Source organism: Orcinus orca, chromosome 2 (genome assembly GCF_937001465.1).
Source record: "Orcinus orca chromosome 2, mOrcOrc1.1, whole genome shotgun sequence".
NCBI classification, from domain to species: domain Eukaryota; kingdom Metazoa; phylum Chordata; class Mammalia; order Artiodactyla; family Delphinidae; genus Orcinus; species Orcinus orca.
The window spans coordinates 179999190-180020924 of record NC_064560.1 but is presented as its reverse complement, the minus strand read 5'-3'; the positions used below and the strand labels follow the sequence as shown (position 1 = coordinate 180020924).

Sequence of the window (21735 nt, the reverse complement as noted above, 5' to 3'; positions counted from 1 at the left end):
ATCTGGGTTTGCCTGCTCCGGGTCATTCCAGGCCCAGCACCAAGGTTGCCTGTTACTCTCATTTTCTGTGCCAGGATTAATGCTCAAAAACAGTGGAAACAAATTTCAGGGTTAAATGTAAAAGTATGTGCAGGAAAGCATGGCCTTTTCAAAGTAACCTTTTGCATTGAGCTCTTGGAATCTAATTTCCCAAGTGTTATTTGCCTCCCCAAAGTACCCACGCTTGTGCAGATTGAGTTGAAAGTTCAGGAAGTATTAACAAAAGGAATCGGAAGCAAGATCTCTGAAGAATTTGCCTATCTGCGCCTGGCCTCTCTCTCCTCCTGGGTGTGCCCGCCCTGCCTGGGAAGGCCAGTGAGTAACCTGCGCATTTTTTTTTTTTCCATCTTGGCCCTTCCCACCCAGACTAGAGAACTGAGTGGCAGACAGGCAGGCAGGCAGGCAGGCGGCGAGTCCTGTTCAAGCATGCATGGAGCATACCTCTACCTGCACCCAAGTCCTGGACCCCTCACCACCCTTCGCCCACCCCAGGAGGAGCCAGAGCCCTGGCCAGGGTCCACAGGGGGTTTTTGCCCCCCACGGTAAGGGCTGCCAGCAGAGGAACCACTTCATTTTATTTGCTTTGGTGTCGGCTTTCCTTTTCCATTGTGTTTAGATGGGAGAGTTTCTGATAGAATTGAAGGTGTTTTGTTTTGTTGATTGGCTAGTTCTCAGTGGTCCCAAGACAAAGGCACGTCTTCTCCCAGCGGGGTTTATTAGAACTTGTAATCTGATAGTCTGGCCTTGAGCAAAATTTAACCTTCTAATTACCTCTGGTTAGTATAGTTTACCCTTTAGCCCCATAGGAAAAAAAATCACATTGCTTACCAAATGGGTTTTGGAGAAGGAAAAGTGGTAAGAATTGTGAGCATTTTAATACATGGGCACCTCTGACTAATTGAAAAGTAGCTTAATTGTTACCATAGCTTTAAAATAGACCAAGATGACATTTTGTCTCAAAACTAAAACTAGTCAACAGAAAACCCTATTTTCAGTGTCCAATGAAAGATACCAGCAGAAGGGTTTGAGTCAAAGAGTTAAAAGATAAGTTGGTTCCATTAAATATACAGGAACATGGAAGTATTGAATTAAATCTGTGGTGCTCTGGGAAGAAAGAAGTCAGATGTTCAATGTGGGATTCATGTGGCATTTAACGGAGAAAACTGAGACCTTTGTGTGGTGTGTGGAGAATTCTTTGAAGAGAGAGTCAGAAGGCAGATGGAGGAGGCTGGGAAGCAGGTTTTTTGCATGGAGCTGGTGCCAAGGACTTCTCCCCTGATTGCTGTGGGTGAGAGTAATTCAGAGCAATCAAGCGCTGCATTGTTAACAGGCTTCTGAGTCTCAAATATTTATTCTAAACACAAGCCGTTGATTGCACTGGCATGTGAAGGAATAAAACTGTTGCCTCTGGGTCCTGGCCTCACCCAAACTTTAATATCTAAGGAGATTTCAAGAAAAATGTCACAGGAAAGACAACATTTGTGTATGTGTCACGTGAATTTGGTACTATACCAGTATAGTACTGTATATTTGAGACGGCCCTATTTTTTTAACAGCCATGAGGAATTACATCGTCATTAGAGAGTGAAGATGATGCACTAAGCGATTTTGTAGGAGCACACGGCCTGGGAAGCTGTAACAGAAATTGCCCAGACCGGAGGCACTTACAAGACACATGTGCAAGTTTGGCCAGTGCCCAGGTATCTGCAGAGGCAGCCCAGGTTCTTTCTTGGCACCGCTCTGCAGGCAACTGAAGGATTCTCTATAAGGAGCAACCTGTACTTCACATGTCTAGGTTTTTAGAGCAGCAGTAAACAATAGCCCTGAAAAGTACTGTACCCAGAGGGTATGAAGTCGTGGTATGTGTGTATTGAAGTGGGAAGGGGCACAGGCAGGGTGACTGTCCCCTTCTTAGATAGCATACCTCTCTTCTAAGTTTCAGGAAAGTACAGGGTGGCTTTTGCTGAGCAGAAATCAGTAATTCTTCATCATTGTCATTATCACTCTTCCTGTGGTGATAATACCAGTAGTTCGCTTTCTTACAGCTCTGGATTCCCCTTGGCTAATGAATCAAAAGCATAGATTGACTGCAGCCCAGTCAGCCAGCTCGTTAGAAGACGTCCAGGAACGCCACTTATTTTGTTGCCAAGTGAGCAAGAGATGGGGGTGGGAACCCTTATGATGATTTTACCTAGAGATGCAGGGTTTCAATTTGTGACTCTTTTCAGTGATGATTGAAAAACAAACAGAGGCAGCTTCAGGCCACCTGTGGAGTTAACAGTACTGATAGCCACTCTGGGTCTCACAGGCACTTGCGCTTTGGATCCTAAGCATTACAGTATAAAAACATCGCCATTCTTACCAAACCTCCTCCTCTCCCAGATCCAGTGCTTAGGAAGAGAATAAAGTTCTGAAGAGTGTGGGCAACGTTTCTTCCTATAGAGGGCCTGTTCTAAATGTTTTCAGAACTTCCTGGAATTTCTACGTAAACTAAAATGAGTGCAATATCTTCTTGAACCTGGCTTTTCTGAGGCATCGCTATGGTAAATTTATCATTTCTTTTTATTTCCTTGTGTTTTTCATCCACTCCTGTTTCTTAGTCTTTGAAGCAGTGAACCTACCAAGCAGAGAGAAAACTGGCTGTATTAAACGGGAACCAAACCGTGCACTTGAGACAGCTTTGCATTTGAGCAGAGTCTGCTTTCTCCTACACGCTCTAAAGAGCCTTCAGGCACTACCCAGCCCTGGCCACTTCTCTGCCAGCCTGTGTTTTCTGGTTTCTGCAGCTCTTTTCTCTACCACCTCCTGCTGTCCCAGACCTCACAAGTAGGTATTTAGAGAATTCAAGGGGAGTTAACCAAAAGGTCATGGTGATTTTCCCAAAACACAGAAAGCAGCACCTTAGTAGGGATGCTATAATAGCTGCTGCTACATCCCAGCCAGACTGCATACATCTTAGGGCCTGGGGCAAGGAAGACAGTTGTGGATTCAGCCACTGTAGTTTAGTGCATTTCCTCAACAGTCACAGTCAGGGCAAGGGTGATGAAGTAGGGAAGTGGAACGAAGAGGGCTTTGCCAGCAGCAGGCAAAAATATAATTAGCCTCAGCCTGTAATCTTCAGTGAGCTCCAGCTTCCTGCTCCTCAAGACTAGTTGCTACTTTTGTGTTATCTTTTTTTCTGTCATATTTCTTCTGCGTTGCTTCTCCTCGTGTTAATGGTTTGGGGTCCCTTGGAGGATGTAGCCCTGGTAATCATTCAGTCACCTTTCACCTGTAGGCATATCCTCAGCCCGGAAGAGACATCACAGGGAGACCTGCCCTAAAACAAATCCTCGTAAGGGTGGCATGTCATCTAGCATCATCTTTAAAAACATCAAAGGATAAAATGTGCTAATAGATTTCTTTTGCTTTAGTTTGAGACCAAGATCGTGAGGATTAAGATATGTGTGTGTGTGTGTGTGTGTGTGTGCGCGCGCGCGCGCCCAGGCAGGAGTAGAAATGAGGAATATCAGATGAAATGTCAACCTGAGAATTTTATAACTTTGTGAGCTTAGGGTGAAAACTTTGGCCCACACGTAGAAATCACATTTGGCTGGTGCCGATATTTTTCTTCCACTAGGTTGTATAGTAAATTGATTGAAAAAATGGCCCCAATTATTTCCCTCTTTGAATCTAGACCCTTGTGATGTGATTTTGTAGCTTCCCTTACCAAGAAGTGGAGTCTGTTTCCCCAGCCCTTGAATCTGTGCTTGGCCTCATAACTTACTTCGGCCAATAGAATGTGCAGAAGTAAAGGTGTGCTTGTGTACTGGTCCCCAGCCTAGGTGTTTTTTTTTTTTTTTAAAACATCTTTATTAGAGTATAATTGCTTTACCATGGTGTGTTAGTTTCCGCTTTATAACAAAGTGAATCAGTTATACATATACATATGTCCCTATATCTCTTCCCTCTTGCATCTCCCTGCCTCCCACCCTGCCCTATCCCACCCTCTAGGTGATCACAAAGCACCCAGCTGATCTCCCTGTGCTATGCAGCGGCTTCCCACTAGCTATTTTACGTTTGGTAGTGTATATATGTCCATGCCACTCTCTCACTTAGTCCCAGCTTACCCTTCCCCCTTCCCGTGTCCACAAGTCCATTCTCTATGTTTGCGTCTTCATTCCTGTCCTGCCCCTCTGTTCTACAGAACCATTTTTTTTTTTTAGATTCCATATATATAATATGTTAGCATACGGTATTTGTTTTTCTCTCTCTGACTTACTTCACTCTGTATGACAGACTCTAGGTCCATCCACCTCACCACAAATAACTCAATTTCATTTCTTTTTATGGCTGAGTAATATTCCATTGTATATATGTGCCACATCTTCTTTATCCATTCATCTGTCGATGGACACTTAGGTTGCTTCCATGTCCTAGCTATTATAAATAGAGCTGCAGTGAACATTGTGGTACATGACTCTTTTTGAATTATGGTTTTCTCAGAGTATATGCCCAGGAGTGGGATTGCTGGGTTGTGTGCTAGTTCTATTTTTAGTTTTTTATGGAACCTCCATACTGTTCTCCATAGTGGCTGTATCAATTTACATTCCCACCAACAGTGCAAGAGGGTTCCCTTTTCTCTACACCCTCTCCAGCATTTATTGTTTGTAGGGTTTTTGATGATGGCCATTCTGACTGGTGTGAGGTGCTGCCTCATTGTAGTTTTCATTTGCATTTCTCTAATGATTAATGATGTTGAGCATTCTTTCATGTGTTTGTTGGAAGTCTGCATATCTTCTTTGGAGAAATGTCTATTTAGGTCTTCTGCCCATTTTTGGATTGGGTTGTTTGTTTTTTTGTTATTGAGCTGCATGAGCTGCTTGTAAATTTTGGAGATTAATCCTTTGTCAGTTGCTTCAGTTGCAAATATCTTCTCCCATTCTGAGGGTTGTCTTTTCGTCTTGTTTATGGTTTCCTTTGCTGTACAAAAGCTTTTAGTTTCATTAAGTCACATTTGTTTATTTTTGTTTTTATTTCCATTTCTCTAGGAGGTGGGTCAAAAAGGATCTTGCTGTGATTTATGTCATAGAGTGTTCTGCCTCTGTTTTCCTCTAAGAATTTTATAGTGTCTGGCCTTTCATTTAGGTCTTTAATCCATTTTGAGTTTATTTTTGTGTATGGTGTTAGGGAGTGTTCTAATTTCATCCTTTTACATGTAGCTGTCCAGTTTTCCCAACACCACTTATTGAAGAGACTGTCTTTTCTCCATTGTATATTCTTGCCTCCTTTATCAAAAATAAGGTGACCATATGTGTGTGGGTTTATCTCTGGGCTTTCTATCCTGTTCCATTGATCTATATTTCTGTTTTTGTGCCAGTACCATACTGTCTTGATTACTGTAGCTTTGTAGTATAGTCTGAAGTCTGGGAGCCTGGTTCCTCCAGCTCCGTTTTTCTTTCTCAAGATAGCTTTGGATATTCGGGGTCTTTTCTGTTTCCATACAAATTGTGAAATTTTTTGTTCTTGTTCTGTGAAAAATGCCATTGGTAGTTTGATAGGGATTGCATTGAATCTGTAGATTGCTTTGGGTAGTGTAGTCATTTTCGCAATGTTGATTCTTCCAATCCAAGAACATGGTATATCTCTCCATTTGTTTGTATCATCTTTAATTTCTTTCATCAGTGTCTTATAGTTTTCTGCATACAGGTCTTTTGTCTCCCTAGGTAGGTTTATTCCTAGGTATTTTATTCTTTTTGTTGCATTGGTAAATGGGAATGTTTCCTAAATTTCTTTCAGACTTTTCATCATTAGTATATAGGAATGCCAGAGATTTCTGTGCATTAATTTTGTATCCTGCTACTTTACCAAATTCATTGATTAGCTCTAGTAGTTTTCTGGTAGCATCTTTAGGATTCTCTATGTATAGTATCGTGTCATCTGCAACAGTGACAGCTTTACTTCTTCTTTTCCAATTTGGATTCCTTTTATTTCCTTTGCTTCTCTGATTGCTGTGGCTAAAACTTCCAAAATTATGTTGAATAAGAGTGGTGAGAGTGGGCACCCTTGTCTTGTTCCTGACCTTAGTGGAAATGGTTTCAGTTTTTCACCATTGAGGATGATGTTGGCTGTGGGTTTGTCATATATGGCCTTTATTACGTTGAGGAAATTTCCCTCTATGCCTACTTTCTGCAGGGTTTTTATCATAATTGGGTGTTGAATTTTGTCAAAAGCTTTCTCTGCATCTATTGAGATGATCATATGGTTTTTCTCCTTCAATTTGTTAATATTGTGTATCACGTTGATTCATTTGAGTATATTGAAGAATCCTTGCATTCCTGGAATAAACCCCACTTGATCATGGTGTATGATCTGTTTAATGTGCTGTTGGATTCTGTTTGCTAGTATTTTGTTGAGGATTTTTGCATCTATGTTAATCAGTGATATTGGCCTGTAGTTTTCTTTCTTTGTGACATCTTTGTCTGGTTTTGGTATCAGCGTGATGGTGGCCTCATAGAATGAGTTTGGGAGTGTTCCTTCCTGTGTTATATTTTGGAAGAGTTTCAGAAGGATAGGTGTTAGCTCTTCTCTAAATGTTTGATAGAATTCGTCGTTGATGCCATCTGGTCCTGGGCTTTTGTTGGTTGGAAGATTTTTAATCACAGTCTCAATTTCAGTGCTTGTGCTTGGTCTGTTTATATATTCTGTTTCTTCCTGATTCAGTCTCGGAAGGTTGTGCTTTTCTAAGAAATTGTCCATTTCTTCCAGGTTGTCCATTTTATTGGCATATAGTTGCTTGTCGTAATCTCTCATGAGCCTTTGTATTTCTGCAGTGTCAGTTGTTTCTTCTCCTTTTTCATTTCTAATTCTATTGATTTGAGTCTTCTCCCTTTTTTCCTTGATGGTCTGGCTAATGGTTTATCAATTTTGTTTATCTTCTCAAAGAACCAGCTTTTAGTTTTATTGATCTTTGCTATTGTTTCATTCATTTCTTTTTCATTTATTTCTGATCTGATCTTTATGATTTCTTTCCTTCTGGTAACTTTGGGGCTTTTTTGTTGTTCTTTCTCTAATTGCTTTAGGTGTAAGGTTACGTTGTTTATTTGTGATGTTTCTTGTTTCTTTTTTTTTTTTTTCATTTTGCAGTATGCGGTCTCTCACTGCTGTGGTCTCTCCCATTGCGGAGCACAGGCTCTGGACGCGCAGGCTCAGCGGCCATGGCTCATGGGCCCAGCCGCTCCACAGCATGTGGGATCTTCCCAGGCCGGGGCACGAACCCGTGTCCCCTGCATCGGCAGGCGGACTCTCAACCACTGCGCCACCAGGGAAGCCCTGTTTCGTGTTTCTTGAGGTAGGGTTGTATTGCTATAAACGTCCCTCTTAGAACTGCTTTTGCTGCATCCCATAAGTTTTGGGTCATCGTGTTTTCATTGTCATTTGTTTTAGATATTTTTTGATTTCCTCTTTGATTTCTTCAGTGATCTCTTGGTTATTTAGTAGTGTATTGTTTAGCCTCCATGTTTGTATTTTTTACAGATTTTTTTCCTGTAATTGATATCTAGTCTTGTAGCGTTGTGGTTGGAAAAGATACTTGATATGATTTCAGTTTTCTTAAGTTTACCAAGGCTTGATTTGTGACCCAAGATATGATCTATCCTGGAGAATGTTCCATGAGCACTTGAGAGGAAAGTGTATTCTGTTGATTTTGAATGGAATGTCCTGTTAATATCCATTAAGTCCATTTTGTTTAATGTATCATTTAAAGCTTGTGTTTTCTTATTTATTTTCATTTTGGATGATCTGTCCATTGATGAAAGTGGGTTGTTAACGTCCCCTACTATGATTTTGTTACTGTCCATTTCCCCTTTTATGGCTGTTAGCATTTGCCTTACGTATTGAGGTGCTCCTATGTTGGGTGCATAAATATTTACAATTGTTATATGTTCGTCTTGGATTGATCCCTTGATCATTATGTAGTGTCCTTCTTTTGTCTCTTGAGATAGTCTTTATTTTAAAGTCTATTTTGTCTGATATGAGAATTGCTACTCCAGCTTTCTTTTGATTTTCATTCACATGGAATATCTTTTTCCATCCCCTCACTTTCAGTCTGTATGTGTCCCTAGGTCTGAAGTGGGTCTCTGTAGACAACATATGTATGGGTCTTGTTTTTATATCCATTCAGCCAGTCTATGTCTTTTGGTTGGAGCATTTAAGCCATTTACATTTAAGGTAGCTATCGATATGCATGTTCCTATTACCATTTTCTTAATTGTTTTGGGTTTGTTATTGTAGATCTTTTCCTTCTCTTGTGTTTCCTGCCTAGAGAAGTTCCTTTAGCATTTGCTGTAAAGCTGGCTTGGTGGTGCTGAATTCTCTTCGCTTTTGCTTGTCTGTAAAGGTTTTAATTTCTCCATTGAATCTGAATGAGATCCTTGCTGAGTAGAGTAATCTTGGTTGTAGGTTTTTCCCTTTCATCACTTTAAATATGTCCTGCCACTCCCTTCTGGCTTGCACAGTTTCTGCTGAAAGATCAGCTGTTAACGTTAATATGTGTCTTGGCATGTTTCTCCTTGGATTTATCCTGTATGGTACTCTGTGCGCTTCCTGGACTTGATTGACTATTTCCTTTCCTTTCCTTTCCTTTCCCATATTAGGGAAGTTTTCAACTATAATCTCTTCAAATATTTTCACAGTCCCTTTCTTTTTCTCTTCTTCTTCTGGGACCGCTATAATTCGAATGTTGGTGTGTTTAATGTTGTCCCAGAGGTCTCTGAGACTGTCCTCAATTCTTTTCATTCTTTTTTCTTTATTCTGCTGTGCGGTAGTTATTTCCACTATTATATCTTCCAGGTCACTTATCCGTTATTCTCATATTGATTTCTTCTAGAGAAGTCTTAATTCATTTATTGTGTTGTTCATCATTGTTTGTTTTCTCTTTAGTTCTTCTAGGTCCTTGTTAAACATTTCTTGTATTTTCTCCATTCTATTTCCAAGATTTTGGATCATCTTTACTATCATTACTCTGAATTCTTTTTCAGGTAGACTGCCTGTTTCCTCTTCATTTGTTTGGTCTGGTGGGTTTTTACCTTGCTCCTTCATCTGCTGTGTGTTTCTCTGTCTTCTCATTTGGTTAACTTACTGTGTTTCGGGTCTCCTTTTCACAGGCTGCAGGTTCGTAGTTCGCGTTGTTTTTGGTGTCTGCCCCCAGTTGGTGAGGTTGGTTCAGTGGGTTGTGTAGACTTCCTGGTGGAGGGGAGTGGTGCCTGTGTTCTGGTGGAGGAGGCTGGATCTTGTGTTCCTGGTGGGCAGCACCACATCCAGTGGTGTGCTTTGGGGTGTCTGTGACCTTATTATGATATTAGGCAGCCTCTCTGCTAATGGGTGTGGTTGTGTTCCTGTCTTGCTAGTTGTTTGGCATAGGGTGTCCCGCACTCTAGCTTGCTGGTGATTGAGTGGAGCTGGGTCTTAGCGTTGAGATGGAGATCTCTGGGAGAGCTTTCGCCATTTGATATTACGTGGAGCTGGGAGGTCTCTGGTGGACCAATGCCCTGAACTTGGCTCTGCCATCTGAGAGGCACAGGCCCGACACCTGGCTGGAGCACGAAAATCCTGTCAGCCACATGGCTCAGAAGAAAAGGGAGGAAAAAAATAAAATAAAATAAAGTTATTAAAATAAAAAAATTTTTAAAAAGTAATTAAAAAAAGAAAAGAAAGAAAGAAGAGAGCAACCAAACCAAAAAATAAATCCACCAATGATAACAAGTGCTAAAAACTATACTAAAATAAGGAAACAAAAAATGGGCAGACAGAACCCTAAGACAAATGGTAAAGGCAAAGCTATACAGACAAATTCACACAAAGAAGCATACACATACACACTCACAAAAAGAGAAAAAGGAAAAAATAATATATATCTATATATATAAAAAAAGGGAAGAGAGCAACCAAATTAATAAACAAAGTTACCAATGGTAATATCCTCTAAATACTAAACTAAGAGAAAGATAAGACCAGAAATAAGTTAGATGCAGACAGCAAACCCCAAGTCAACAGTTGCTCCCAAAGTTCACTGCCTCAATTTTGGGATGATTCGTTGTCTATTCAGGTATTCCACAGGTGCAGGGTACATCAAGTTGATTGTGGAGATTTAATCCACGGCTCCTGAGGCTGCTGGGAGAAATTTCCCTTTCTCTTCTTTGTTCGCACAACTCCTGGGGTTCAGCTGTGGATTTGGCCCTGCCTCTGCGTGTAGGTCACCTGAGGATGCCTGTTCTTTGCTCAGACAGGACGGAGTTAAAGTAGCAGCTGATTCGGGGGCTCTGGCTCACTCAGGCCAGGGGGAGGGAGGGGTACGGATGTGAGGTGAGCCTGCGGCTGCAGAGGCCAGCATGACATTGCAACAGCCTGAGGTGCACCGTGTGTTCTCCCGGGGAAGTTGTGCCTGGATCACGGGACCTGGCAGTGGCAGGCTGCACAGGCTCCTGGGAGGGGCGGTGTGGAGAGTGACCTGTGCTTGCACACAGGGTTCTAGGTGGCTTCAGCAGCAGCCTTAGTGTCTCATGGCCGTCTCTGGCGTCCGAGCTGATAGCCACAGCTCGTGCCCTTCTCTGGAACTCACTTAGGCAGTGCTCTGAATCCCCTCTCCTCGTGCACCCCAAAACAGTGGTCTCTTGCCTCTTAGCAGGTCCAGACTTTTTCCTGGCCTCCCTCCCGGCTAGCTGTGGTGCACTAGCCACCTCAGCCCAGCCTAGGTCTTAAATGGCCTTGTATACCTTTGCTTGCTCCCTTGGAATCCAGTCTAGTCACCATAGGGACAACTCCTGGACTCGCTTTCTGTGGCGCTAAGACCCTTGTCACCCCAGCTGATAGTGGTCTTCTACCAGACATGTGAGTGAAGCAGTCCTAGACCAGCTGTCTGACCTTAGACACATGAGTGGATCCAGCAGAGATCAGACAAACTGATCCAGCTCCATAGACTCTTGAGCAATAATTAGTGCTTATTGTTTCAAGCTACTGAGTTCTGGAATGGGTTATCATGCTAACAGTAAGTAATGGATACATGTGGTCATCTGGAAATAGTCCCTCTGTGTTCACTTTTGGGTCTTTTAATGTCATCACAAATGCTTAGTGCAACTCAACATAAGAGATTCAGTCATTGGATGGAGAGGTTCTGTTAGGTGGGTGCATGGGTGGGGTCCCAGTGCTTATCATTATCGGCATTACTTTGAGACCTTTTTAACAACACAGACACCTGGGCCTTGTGCCAGAGTATTCAACTAAATATCTATAGATGGGAACCAGGAATCTATAATTTAGAAAGCTCTGGTGATTGGCTAAGATTGAAAACCAATAATCCAATGGTCTTGTCAATTCCTTCCATTACTGAAAGAGGTTATGATTCCAGGCAAAGAACACTCAAGTGGTTCAGAGTTCACTACTGACTTGGTGTACTTCCAGCTGCATAAGTAAACTTTATAATCACCTTTGAGCTAAAGCACATTGACCTGGTCTTAGATCGGAAAAAATTCACAGGTGCAGACTGATGGTGGCTGGAATTGTGTATCGTTCATCATTGCGTCTCCTGGGATTTAGAACATGGTATGGACTCCATGAATAAATCTTGGGCATTAGGGATGTCATAGGACCCTGCTCTGAGGACCTTGTCGTGTAATGGGGGCAAAAATCAGAGATCCATTTCTTGTTATGTGTTAAGAAAACAAAGCAAAAAAAAAGCAAACAGTGTTTTAATTAATAAATTACAGATTAATTTTTGCTATGGTGGATGTATGGTGGACTAATGCTGAGTTACAAGCAACCACAAAATCTCAGTGGCATCCAATAATATGCTTTTATTAACCCCCATGACTGTAGGTTGGGGTGGGGAGAATCAGCTGATCTTGACTGGACTTACTCGGGGGTGGCTTTACTCCACATGTCTGTCATCCTCCCCCTGGGACCAGCTGTTAGCTTGGGCGTGTTCTTGTCATGGTTGATGGCAGAGATACAAGAGCACAAGCCACAATGAGCAAACTCATTTCAGTCCTCTGGTTGTGTCATTAATCTGTTAACATCCTGTTGGCCAAAGCAAGTCACGTGGCCAAGACCATTGTCAAAGGTCAGGGAAATATATGTTTGCAGGGAGAAACTGTAAAGTCATGTGGCAAAGGACATGGATACTGAGAGGGGTGAAGAATTAGGGCTATTAAAAGTAAGATTCCATAGTGGGGGAGTGGCATATGAGGGGGGTTGTACTTTTTCCTGCTTAGAAAAGCTGGTGAAACCATAGGTAGATCCCAGAGTAACCAAGAGGCAGAAAGTGTCCATCTTCTGAAACTAGCCTGTTCCCTGTAATGAGGAAGTAAGCATCAGACTCTTTGCTACTATGATCTAGCCAGTGGAATTTTAAAGGGAAAACAATTCCTGCAGGTACTTCAGACTTGATAGATACAGAAATGGCACTGGAGTTCCAACAAAATGCTTCCATTTCCATTCTTGCTCTGTCCTCCAAAATGTCAAGGGTTTGGGTCACTGGGCTTGGCTGTGTATTTCCAGGATGGGCATTATTTGGGTGGAGTCATTAATTTATTGATACGTCACACCATATCCCTTTGCTATCATCACTTTTTTCTCAGGCAAACAGAAACCAGTTTCCATCTAGTCTGAACACTTGGGACCTTTTCCTTTTTGACTGAAGTGAAAATGCACAATGTAAAAGTTGTGAGTTAAGTTTTATTTGGGGACCTTACTGAGGACTATAGCTTGGGAGGCAGCCTCTCAGATAGCTCTGAGGAGCTGCTCTGAAGAGGTGAGGGAGGAGCCAGGATATATATGACTTCTTTTCCTGGAAAAAAACTTGTAGTCGAACATCCAAAGATTACTGCTAATCACAAAGAACAGACATCTCAAATTAATGATTTTAGTGTTTTTCTATATATGGGAAGATGCAAGAATCTGGGGTCATTAAATACTTTTCTTAAATATGCATCTTAACTATATAGGGGCCAGTATATCCAAAGCACAGAATGCTTCCTGTTTTTCTCCATTCTGAATTCCCCTCAGGGTTCACTGTCAGTGCATGACTAGAGTGGCCAAAGACTTGATCCTTGTAGAAGTGGATTGGCATGCACCATTCTTTTCCTTACGTCCCAAACCCTACTCCAGTGTTGCAGTGGTTAAAAGAGATTTGGGTGGATATCCCTTCCTGATGGCCCATTTACCCTGATGTGTTTCGTGAAAGGCTTATACCCTGTGCCTCTGGTTGAAGCCAGTGTTCTAAAAGATGATTGAGGTTCTCAGGGCAGAAACCCTGTTTTACAGCGCTACTAAGAATGATAACAGAGTACTTTATTTCAGGCATTGCTGTTGATCCATGTGCCTTTGGATCTATGTGGTATATCAGATTTACCTTTGAGGAAACAGGTACAGAGTTTTATGTGACTTCCCTGAGACTGCATCTTACTAGCCAATCGAAATTAGTTACCTGTCTTCTTGGTTTTTCAGCTTTTGCTTGGCAATCCGATCGATGCTGCCCTGTTTCACAAAAAGCATATGAGGATATCATTACCTACCGAGTTCATCCTCCTAAGATAACCTGCCTTCCTAGTATTTGTGCTCCATGGGAAACAAGGAAGTCTAGCAGGAAGGTATTCAATAACATGAGATTTAACACCACAAAGTTAGGGAGAGTAGGCTGGATTACAGGTCATTTCTAAATTGTATTTCCTGAGGTTTCTTTGTTACTCTCTCTTGACCAGAGAAATAAATTGGGGTGAAGGCTGTTTAGAAGTCCTCCCAGGGTTCTTAGGACTGTGCTTCTTTCATGTATTTTCTGAGCCCTAACCTGCTATTTCTGTTCCCTGGTGACAAGTCAGCAACTGCTTGCTATGTTCTCCAACAAACAATCCTGTTTCTATTTTATGTGGAAAACTGATTTGATTAAATAGCTCATTTAAACCAATGCTTTGTAGGAGGCATGATGTGATTGGAATATACATTCTAGTGGTATTTTTGTCAAATGAACACATGTAAACAATCAAATAATTGCAGTTGTCTGCTGCAACTAATGTATAAGCTGGTTTTCTTGGGTAGGTTGTTTCCATTCTGGTGATGGCTTTGCTGAAAACTGGTGCCTCCCATGTAACACTGATGTTGCATAGTATATTGTTATTTGAGCAGTGATTTAATATCTTATTCCTCCTCTTAACACCAAGGGCCATGTTTGCATTGTTTGCCACTGAAAACCTAGGAACCAGCATAACAATCTAAATGAATGGCTGTTGGATGAATGAATGAGTGAGTGAATATTAAGACTGCAATATCCAGCTCCTAGAATACTTAAGGATTCGTCCCAGGTGGTTCTGCCCCTGAAAAGGGATGGCGAAGGGTTAATGTTCTCTTTGGGAGCTGGTGGGATTTGGATATGAATCTCTGCAGAGCTGCTGGAATCACATTCTTTCTGCTACTATAGCAACAGGTTGAGAATTCTGCCGGCATTGTGGCCTGCCTATTTTGGAGATGCCTGTGTGCAGGCGACTTCATTGTCTGGGGGACAACTGTTTTTTATCTGTGATGTTTCAATGAAGCAGCTTCTTTGCAGGAACAAAGAGGCCAACACAAAGCCGGGGCTAAGAATCATGGAAAGGCAGAGAGAGATCTTGTTTTGATTGGAACATTTCCAATCTTTTGTCCCCTGAAGAGGTGTGAGGAGGGGAAGGAATTGACATTTAATCTGTACTCAGTAGAATCTTTTTCTCCCTTCTTAATGAGACCTCTCTTCTGAGAGATATCCTCACCCCACAGCATTTGGAAGTGAAGGAAGGACAAAATAACTGAGAAAGAGAAGTGGCAGTGTTAGTTTTTCCTTGGTGTAGTGGTGTCACAGAGAGGAAAGAAAATAGGGAAGCTGCTGAGAAAGGCGCTTAGGTGGTGTTGACTTCCCACGAGGCTTCACAGGCACTTAAAAAATGCTCCATCTGTCACTCAGGGCTGCCGCGTGTCATCTCAGGGGTGGTGATTGAGTTTAGTGCTAATTGTAGTTCTCACTGGGCTAATGGATGAAATCACTAGACCTTAAATATCAACTTTGGATTGATTTATCACATTGCCCCATTGTTGTTATCACTTCTACATCTTGTTTTCACTTTGCATGCAGATGGGGAAATCTGCCTGGCTCACTCTTTGTTCCTGATTTACAAATAACTTTTGGTCAAAAAAACCTTGCACAATATCAAGCCATTCTTCAGAAGCAGTGCTGAGTTCTTTTTATTAAAAGTTAATTTTTTTTTTTTTTTTTGCTGTACGCGGGCCTCTCACTGTTGTGGCCTCTCCCATTGCGGAGCACAGGCTCTGGACGCGCAGGCTCAGCGGCCATGGCTCATGGGCCCAGCCGCTCCGCGGCATGTGGGATCCTCCCGGACCGGGTCACAAACCCGTGTCCCCTGCATCGGCAGGCGGACTCTCAACCACTGAGCCACCAGGGAAGCCCCAAAAGTTCAATTTTAAAAACCTTTTATCCCCAGCCCATTACATACCATTTGAATATGGGATAAGCCCTCTATCTTTATGTCTCAGAGTCCCATCCGTCACTGCCTTTAAGTCCATTGTGGTCACTGAAATGCCATTCTTGTTGCCGTGTAGTCCACAGTGTGCTCCAGGGAGCTCTGGGCTGGGAGCCAGGAGCCCAGGTTCTAGTCCTAGGTGGAGTGGCCTTCGGCAGCTCATACGAGGATTTGAATTCTATTACATGTTAAAATGAAAGATTTGGATGACATTCCTAAGATTTCTTTCATGTCTCTCCCCCACACAAAAAAAGTGGTACTCCAGTTGTTTCAGAAGTAGGAAAGCCGACCGTCTTATAATTTGCAACTCCCTTAACTCCTACTCAGACTTTTTATCTCTGTTTCAGTGTCCCTTCCTCAAGGGAGCCTACTCTCACCCCCAGGCTAGATCAGGACTGGGCATATGTTCCCTGATAGTGTGTTCTTTTCTTTCACCACACTTATCAAAGTTTGTAGTGATCTATTTCTCTCTTTCTTTCTTTTTTTCAATTAATTTTCTCTCTCATCATGAGTCTGAGGGCTCTCTGAGGCACGCACCCAGTCTGTTTTGGTCACCACTGGTTCTGTATATTGAAGCCACTCACTAAACACTGTTGTGTGGCTGACTTAGGCTCTATGGAGAGTGCAAGGTGATTATATCACAGTCTCTGCCCTCAAGGGTCTTCAGATTTGCTCTCCCTGTTTTTATTCTCTACCATCCCACTCCACACCCAAACTATGCTTCAAGAAATTAAAACGAAACCAAAAACCCTGGGTTCTGGTCATTGATCTGATCATTTGATAGGTTTTCATTTTCCTTGATTGGACCGATTAGCCTCTTGTGTCACAATCCATGAAATGGAGCAAGGCCTTGGAAGGAGATTTTAAAAGACAGTATAAAGAATGGAAGTGGTGGACCAAGAAAGAAGGAAAGAAAGAGAGAGAGGAAGGGAGAAAGAGATGAGGAGGAAGAAGAGGTGAAGGTAAGAAGAGCAGTGAAAACATGGGCTGTGTCTTTTTTTTTTTTTTTTTTTTTTTGCGGTATGGGGGCCTCACTGCTGTGGCCTCTCCCGTTGCGGAGCACAGGCTCCAGACGCGCAGGCTCAGCGGCCATGACTCACGGGCCCAGTCGCTCCGCGGCATGTGGGATCTTCCCGGACCAGGGCACGAACCCGTGTCCCCTGCATCGGCAGGCGGACTCTCAACCACTGCGCCACCAGGGAAGCCCCTGGGCTGTGTCTTTTTATTTAATTTGCCAGTAAGTGTCTTTCTTTTTTGACTGCCAGGCTTCACAAGCAAGGACAAGTTTCTTAAGCAGAATTCTTACCCGAAGTGTTGAGTGATGGTACAAAGAGGTTGCCACCAAAAGGTGATTATAAATACACGAAAAGATGACTGGACTCCAGAAATCTCTTTGCCTTAAAAACCAGAAAGGTACTAATTTTCAAAAGGATTGGCAGGTTCCTGTAGACCAATACACTTATGATCAATACAGGCCAATGCATCATGAAACCAGAGCTAGCTACTACATGATTAAACAGCCAGGGGCAATTTGATTTGAAACAGCAAGCCTAGTCTAGAGGACGCCTGGAGGGAAGAGCAAGAATTCCTTAGGTTGGAGGTGTGATGGATGCTCATCAGCCAGGTACAGGAGGCGTTGGGGGTGGGAAGAGATTGAATTGGAAGATACAACTCCTTTTGGTCTCAGTGAATTTGCAGTTTGTAGGGGAGGCGGCTTCAGGGAGTTTTACTAATTAAGTTTCAGTAGAAAGCATGAAATCAGGAGCTTCAAAAAGCCAAAGCAGCCTCCGTTTATCTTGAGAACAGGTATAGAGAGAGCATATGGGTGGGTGAGACAGGTAAAGTTTCTCTTCTGATCCTCTCCCTTGAGAGTTCAGCTTTAATGGCAAAGGACAGCCTTTTCCTGCAGAGTTGTCCCTGCTTCCTTTTCTCACCAACACCCACAGACACAGAGGGTGTCAGTAGCCTGCCTTTATGCTTGGTCCAGTTGGGAGCTTAAACCCCAGCCAGACTGTATCTGTCCCAAAGCCGTTTCAGGAAGAGAAGAATGACTAAAACAATCACATGATCTCTCTTCTTTATGGGGAGGAAGGAATGTGTGCCGAGAATGCAAGGAGTGCCTGTGGCTTTGTGCCTACACTGCATAAATCCTACACACACACACACACACACACACACACACACACACACACATATAACAGGCAGCCAAGTCGTCAGGCTCGTGTGTCTCACTGGGCGATATAAATTGACCACTCCTTCATTTACCAAAAATAGACACAACAAAGATTATCTATGGGTTATGGTGCTTTCCTATCTGATGTCTCCTGGCTAGTTAGTTCCAGAGAAGGTTGGCTATAAGGAATCTCTTGGTTTCCTAGGGATTTGCCTTTTGCTAGAGCTGCCAGGAACAAATACCACTTTAACAAAATTCTTTACAAAGCAAACCCCTTGTTTTCAGTTTTGGTGTTTTCAGCCTCTCTTCAGTCTCAGCTCTGCCGCTTCCTAACTGGACACCTTGGGCATTTTATTTAACCTCTGGGTGCCCCATTTTCTTCCTCTTTTATGTGGCATTGATAATAGTATCGCCCTCATAGGATTCTTGTGAGAGGCAAATAAGATCAACTAAAAAAAGTTTTTTCACTGTGCCTGGCACATAGTATGATTTAAAAATTATTATTGTTTTTAATTCCATGAAGAGATAGTTCAGCTTTTTCTCCTTTGCCCCTCCACAATTAGAAACACCCCTTGACATTTGGTGCTTCTCAGTATCAGGGTTTTATCCCAGTGTTGGGGGAGGGAAGGAGAGCAGAGCAGAGATGGTTGGGCAGGAATGGGGGTGATGGAGACCTATGCCCATGTTCTTCCACTCTCTCCTATTCTGCTGCTCTGTCCAGTATGCTGTTCTACTTCTTTAACTGTTGATTGATTGGTATAAAACTAGGTGCAATATGTAAAGCAGTACAAATTCAGCTCTGTCTTCCAAGAGGTGGTAATCTCAGTTACAAGCTCGTTGTCTTCTGTTCCCCAAGTGCTTTACATGCACTTGCTGTTCCACCCAAATGCGTACACTAATGCCTGACACATAACAAGCACTCTAGGGATATCAGTGCTACCAGTTGACTTGATCATGGGAGACAGAGGTAGTCGCCGAACCATTTGGTGCTTAGAGGAAAACACTTTTAAAAAGTTAAAGAATGGGACTTCCCTGGTGGCGCAGTGGATAAGACTCTGCGCTCCCGGGCTTCCCTGGTGGCACAGTGTTTGAGAGTCCGCCTGCCGATGCAGGGGACACGGGTTCATGTCCTGGTCCGGGAAGATCCCACATGCCGCGGAGCGGCTGGGCCTGTGAGCCATGGCCGCTGAGCCTGCACGTCCGGAGCCTGTGCTCTGCAACGAGAGAGGCCACAACAGTGAGAGGCCCGCGTACCGCAAAAAAAAAAAAAAAGACTCTGCGCTCCCAACACAGGAGGCCCTGGTTCAATCCCTGGTCAGGGAACTAGATCCCACACGTGTGCCACAACTAAGAGTTCACATGCCACAACCAAGGAGCCCACATGCTGCAACTAAGACCCAGTGCAACCAAAAAAAAAAAAAAAGAGTAGATCAAGTATCAAACTTCCCAAGCCATCCAGTCTCTCGGGACTTTTCAGGCCTGAGAGGAAAGGATGTGAATTACTGGACCAGGAAAAAAGGCACAGGGGAAAGGAAATAGATTTCCTGTTCATCTTCACTGTGAAAGAGCTGTCAATACAATTTGGTTGAGCAGCATGGCCAGGACCCTGAGCTTCTGTAGCCCTAGTTTCCTGGCCCACAAAATAGGGGTGATAATCAAATATTTAGATTATATGTGTGTGTGTGTGTATACACACACACACACATACATATGTACAGCACATGGCTTTAAGGCCAGGCATATAGTAAGTACTCAATAAATGTTATCCATGATTAGCTCATGAATAACACCTGGATAATTAGCTATTTAGAGGCCAGTTAGACTTCTCAGTCCTATATAACTTAAACCTCACCACCTGCCCCTGAGGCTGCCATCACTCACCTGTTGACCACAGAGGTGCTCTGTCTGCAGCTCTGGTTAGTCTTGACAGTTCCTAAGTTGGTATTGAATGACCCTTTTTGAGGGTTCACAGCTATTTTTCCATCATTGCCATAGATGAGAGAGAAAGAGCGTATGACAAGCAGGCACATCACACGGTGAGCAGACAGCTCTCTGGTAATGACTGCAGGATGGCACTGTATATTTTTAACATGAATTCATATTTTATCATTTCTTTTATTTGTGATCTCATCAAAGCAATGTCATATCCTTTGTTCTAGTCGAAGAGAGGTGGCTTACACTGTTCTCTTTCACAATAAAAAAGTAGAAGAATGGATATGAATTATAGGGTTTTAAAGACAAGACAAATTCAGGATCATCTAATGCAAACCCTTCACTTTACAGATGTGGAAATTGAGGCCTATGGGTATTAAATGGATTCTCCGAGTGGCAGAAGGACAGGTCTTCCAGCCGTAATTCAGGCCCTGAATATGTGGCCTCTTGGTTTATCACTCTTTCAAAGTGACCATGGACATAAAATGATTTGAGAGCCATCGTTTTGAAATGTGAGGGTGGTCATCAGTGGGGGATTCTCAAACAAGATGACACCTTTGACCCAGTCTCTTCCTGTCTTTGGCACATTATCCCTGACTCTCTGTAGGAAATTTACATTTACCTATTATGTGAAAGAGGCAGTGATGACAAAGTGAACAGTTCCTGTTTTTCCCTCTGAAGGATATCTCCTCCACAAACCCTGTGCCCTTAGATACAGTCATGATCAAAGCAGAGCCAGATCCCTGAGCTTCACACATGGTCCAGGGGATTGATGGTTCCACAGTGGAACGTCATCCTCCAGCTCTGCAACTTCAAGAAAGTGTCAGATCTGCAGAGCATAAGACCCAGATATTTATGAATAGATTTTCTCAAGGATAATTGATTAAGTGATTATTCTTTCAATGAAGTAAAATTGTATGACATATGTAGATAGATAAAAAGGTATAGAGAATGTATTTTAAGAAAATATACATTGAAGCTATAATAGCAATTGCTCAAAATTCAGGATTCAGAAAATTCTAGAATTATCCAGACTAGAACTAATTTTTCTCTCAGTCTATAGATTATTATCTTCCTCATAGTTCAGCTCCAAATATTTGGCATCTTTTTGTATAAAGCCAATAATAATAGTAATTTGTATTTATCAGGCAACTGCTATGTGCCAGACACTGTAATAAGTGCTTTTTATGAGATCTCATTTAACTTGCATAGTACTGTGAGGTAGGCATGAGTTTCCTCATTTTATTGATAAGGACCCTAAGGCTCAGGGGTCAAGGTAACAAAATTTTGTGGGTGTTTTGATGACCTGTTTCTGTTCCCACAGAAGCAGAGCAGAGCAAAATTTTAAGCAAACACCAAGGAAAGGTTGCTAATCCAGTCGCTGAACCAAATAAAGTTTTTCTACCAGAAGACCAGCCTGTTCTACCTGGCTAGCACTACGCTAGAAACCAGCCCTTCTGAACTTCGAAATTCTGATTTTTGCTTATTAAATCAGCCTTTTTGTCCCTAATCCTCCCAGAGCCCCTCACTTTATATGTCCTTGGGTAAAACATGTCTCTGGGTGAATCTGGTTGTCCCTTGAGAATTTCTGTTTCCTCCATCAGTTCTTTCATTTTTCCCTTCACCACAGTTAACCTGTCTTCACGGCCCGCTTCACCTCCCACGAGTTGCTAGAGATGAGCTTAGAATTAGAGCATGAGTGGCTAGGCCTTGTCGGTCACCAAGAAGCCACCTGTGAATAAATATCCCAGCTTTAGTACATGGACTCTGTGATTGTGTTTTGTGTGCTCAGAGTCCTTTTAAAAATAATTTCTGGGTCTGAGCTGGATTGCATAAATCCAGAGACAGTTTAAGTCTTGACACTCACAAATGACTATGCTAATGCATAAAAGTTGTAAACTTCTTTTCGGGAAGCCCTTTCAGAACCAATTCACATTCCATAAACAAAAGTCATTCTCCTTCCTTAGTCATAATAATAAAAGTTAAAGATATAATAGCTTCAGTTATATTATCTAATTTACCAGCCACACCTATCAGATAAACTGCTAGCCCCCC

The 21735-nt window shown here is 42.5% G+C and overlaps 1 protein-coding gene across 5 annotated transcripts in view; it reads left to right on the top strand.

Annotated features, from left to right (window-relative positions):
• The window catches only part of STON2 (stonin 2), a 150826-nt gene that overhangs the window by 88770 nt on the left and 40321 nt on the right, over window positions 1–21735 (top strand). The window contains exon 1 of one of the 5 annotated variants that reach the window (XM_033416864.2): window positions 428–581. The exons of the other annotated variants lie outside the window; for them this stretch is intronic. Coding sequence (XP_033272755.1) covers window positions 470–581 — 112 coding nt within the window. The 5' untranslated portion in view covers window positions 428–469. Of the gene's footprint in view, window positions 1–427; window positions 582–21735 lie in introns of those variants that run through there. 5 annotated transcript variants of the gene reach the window in all.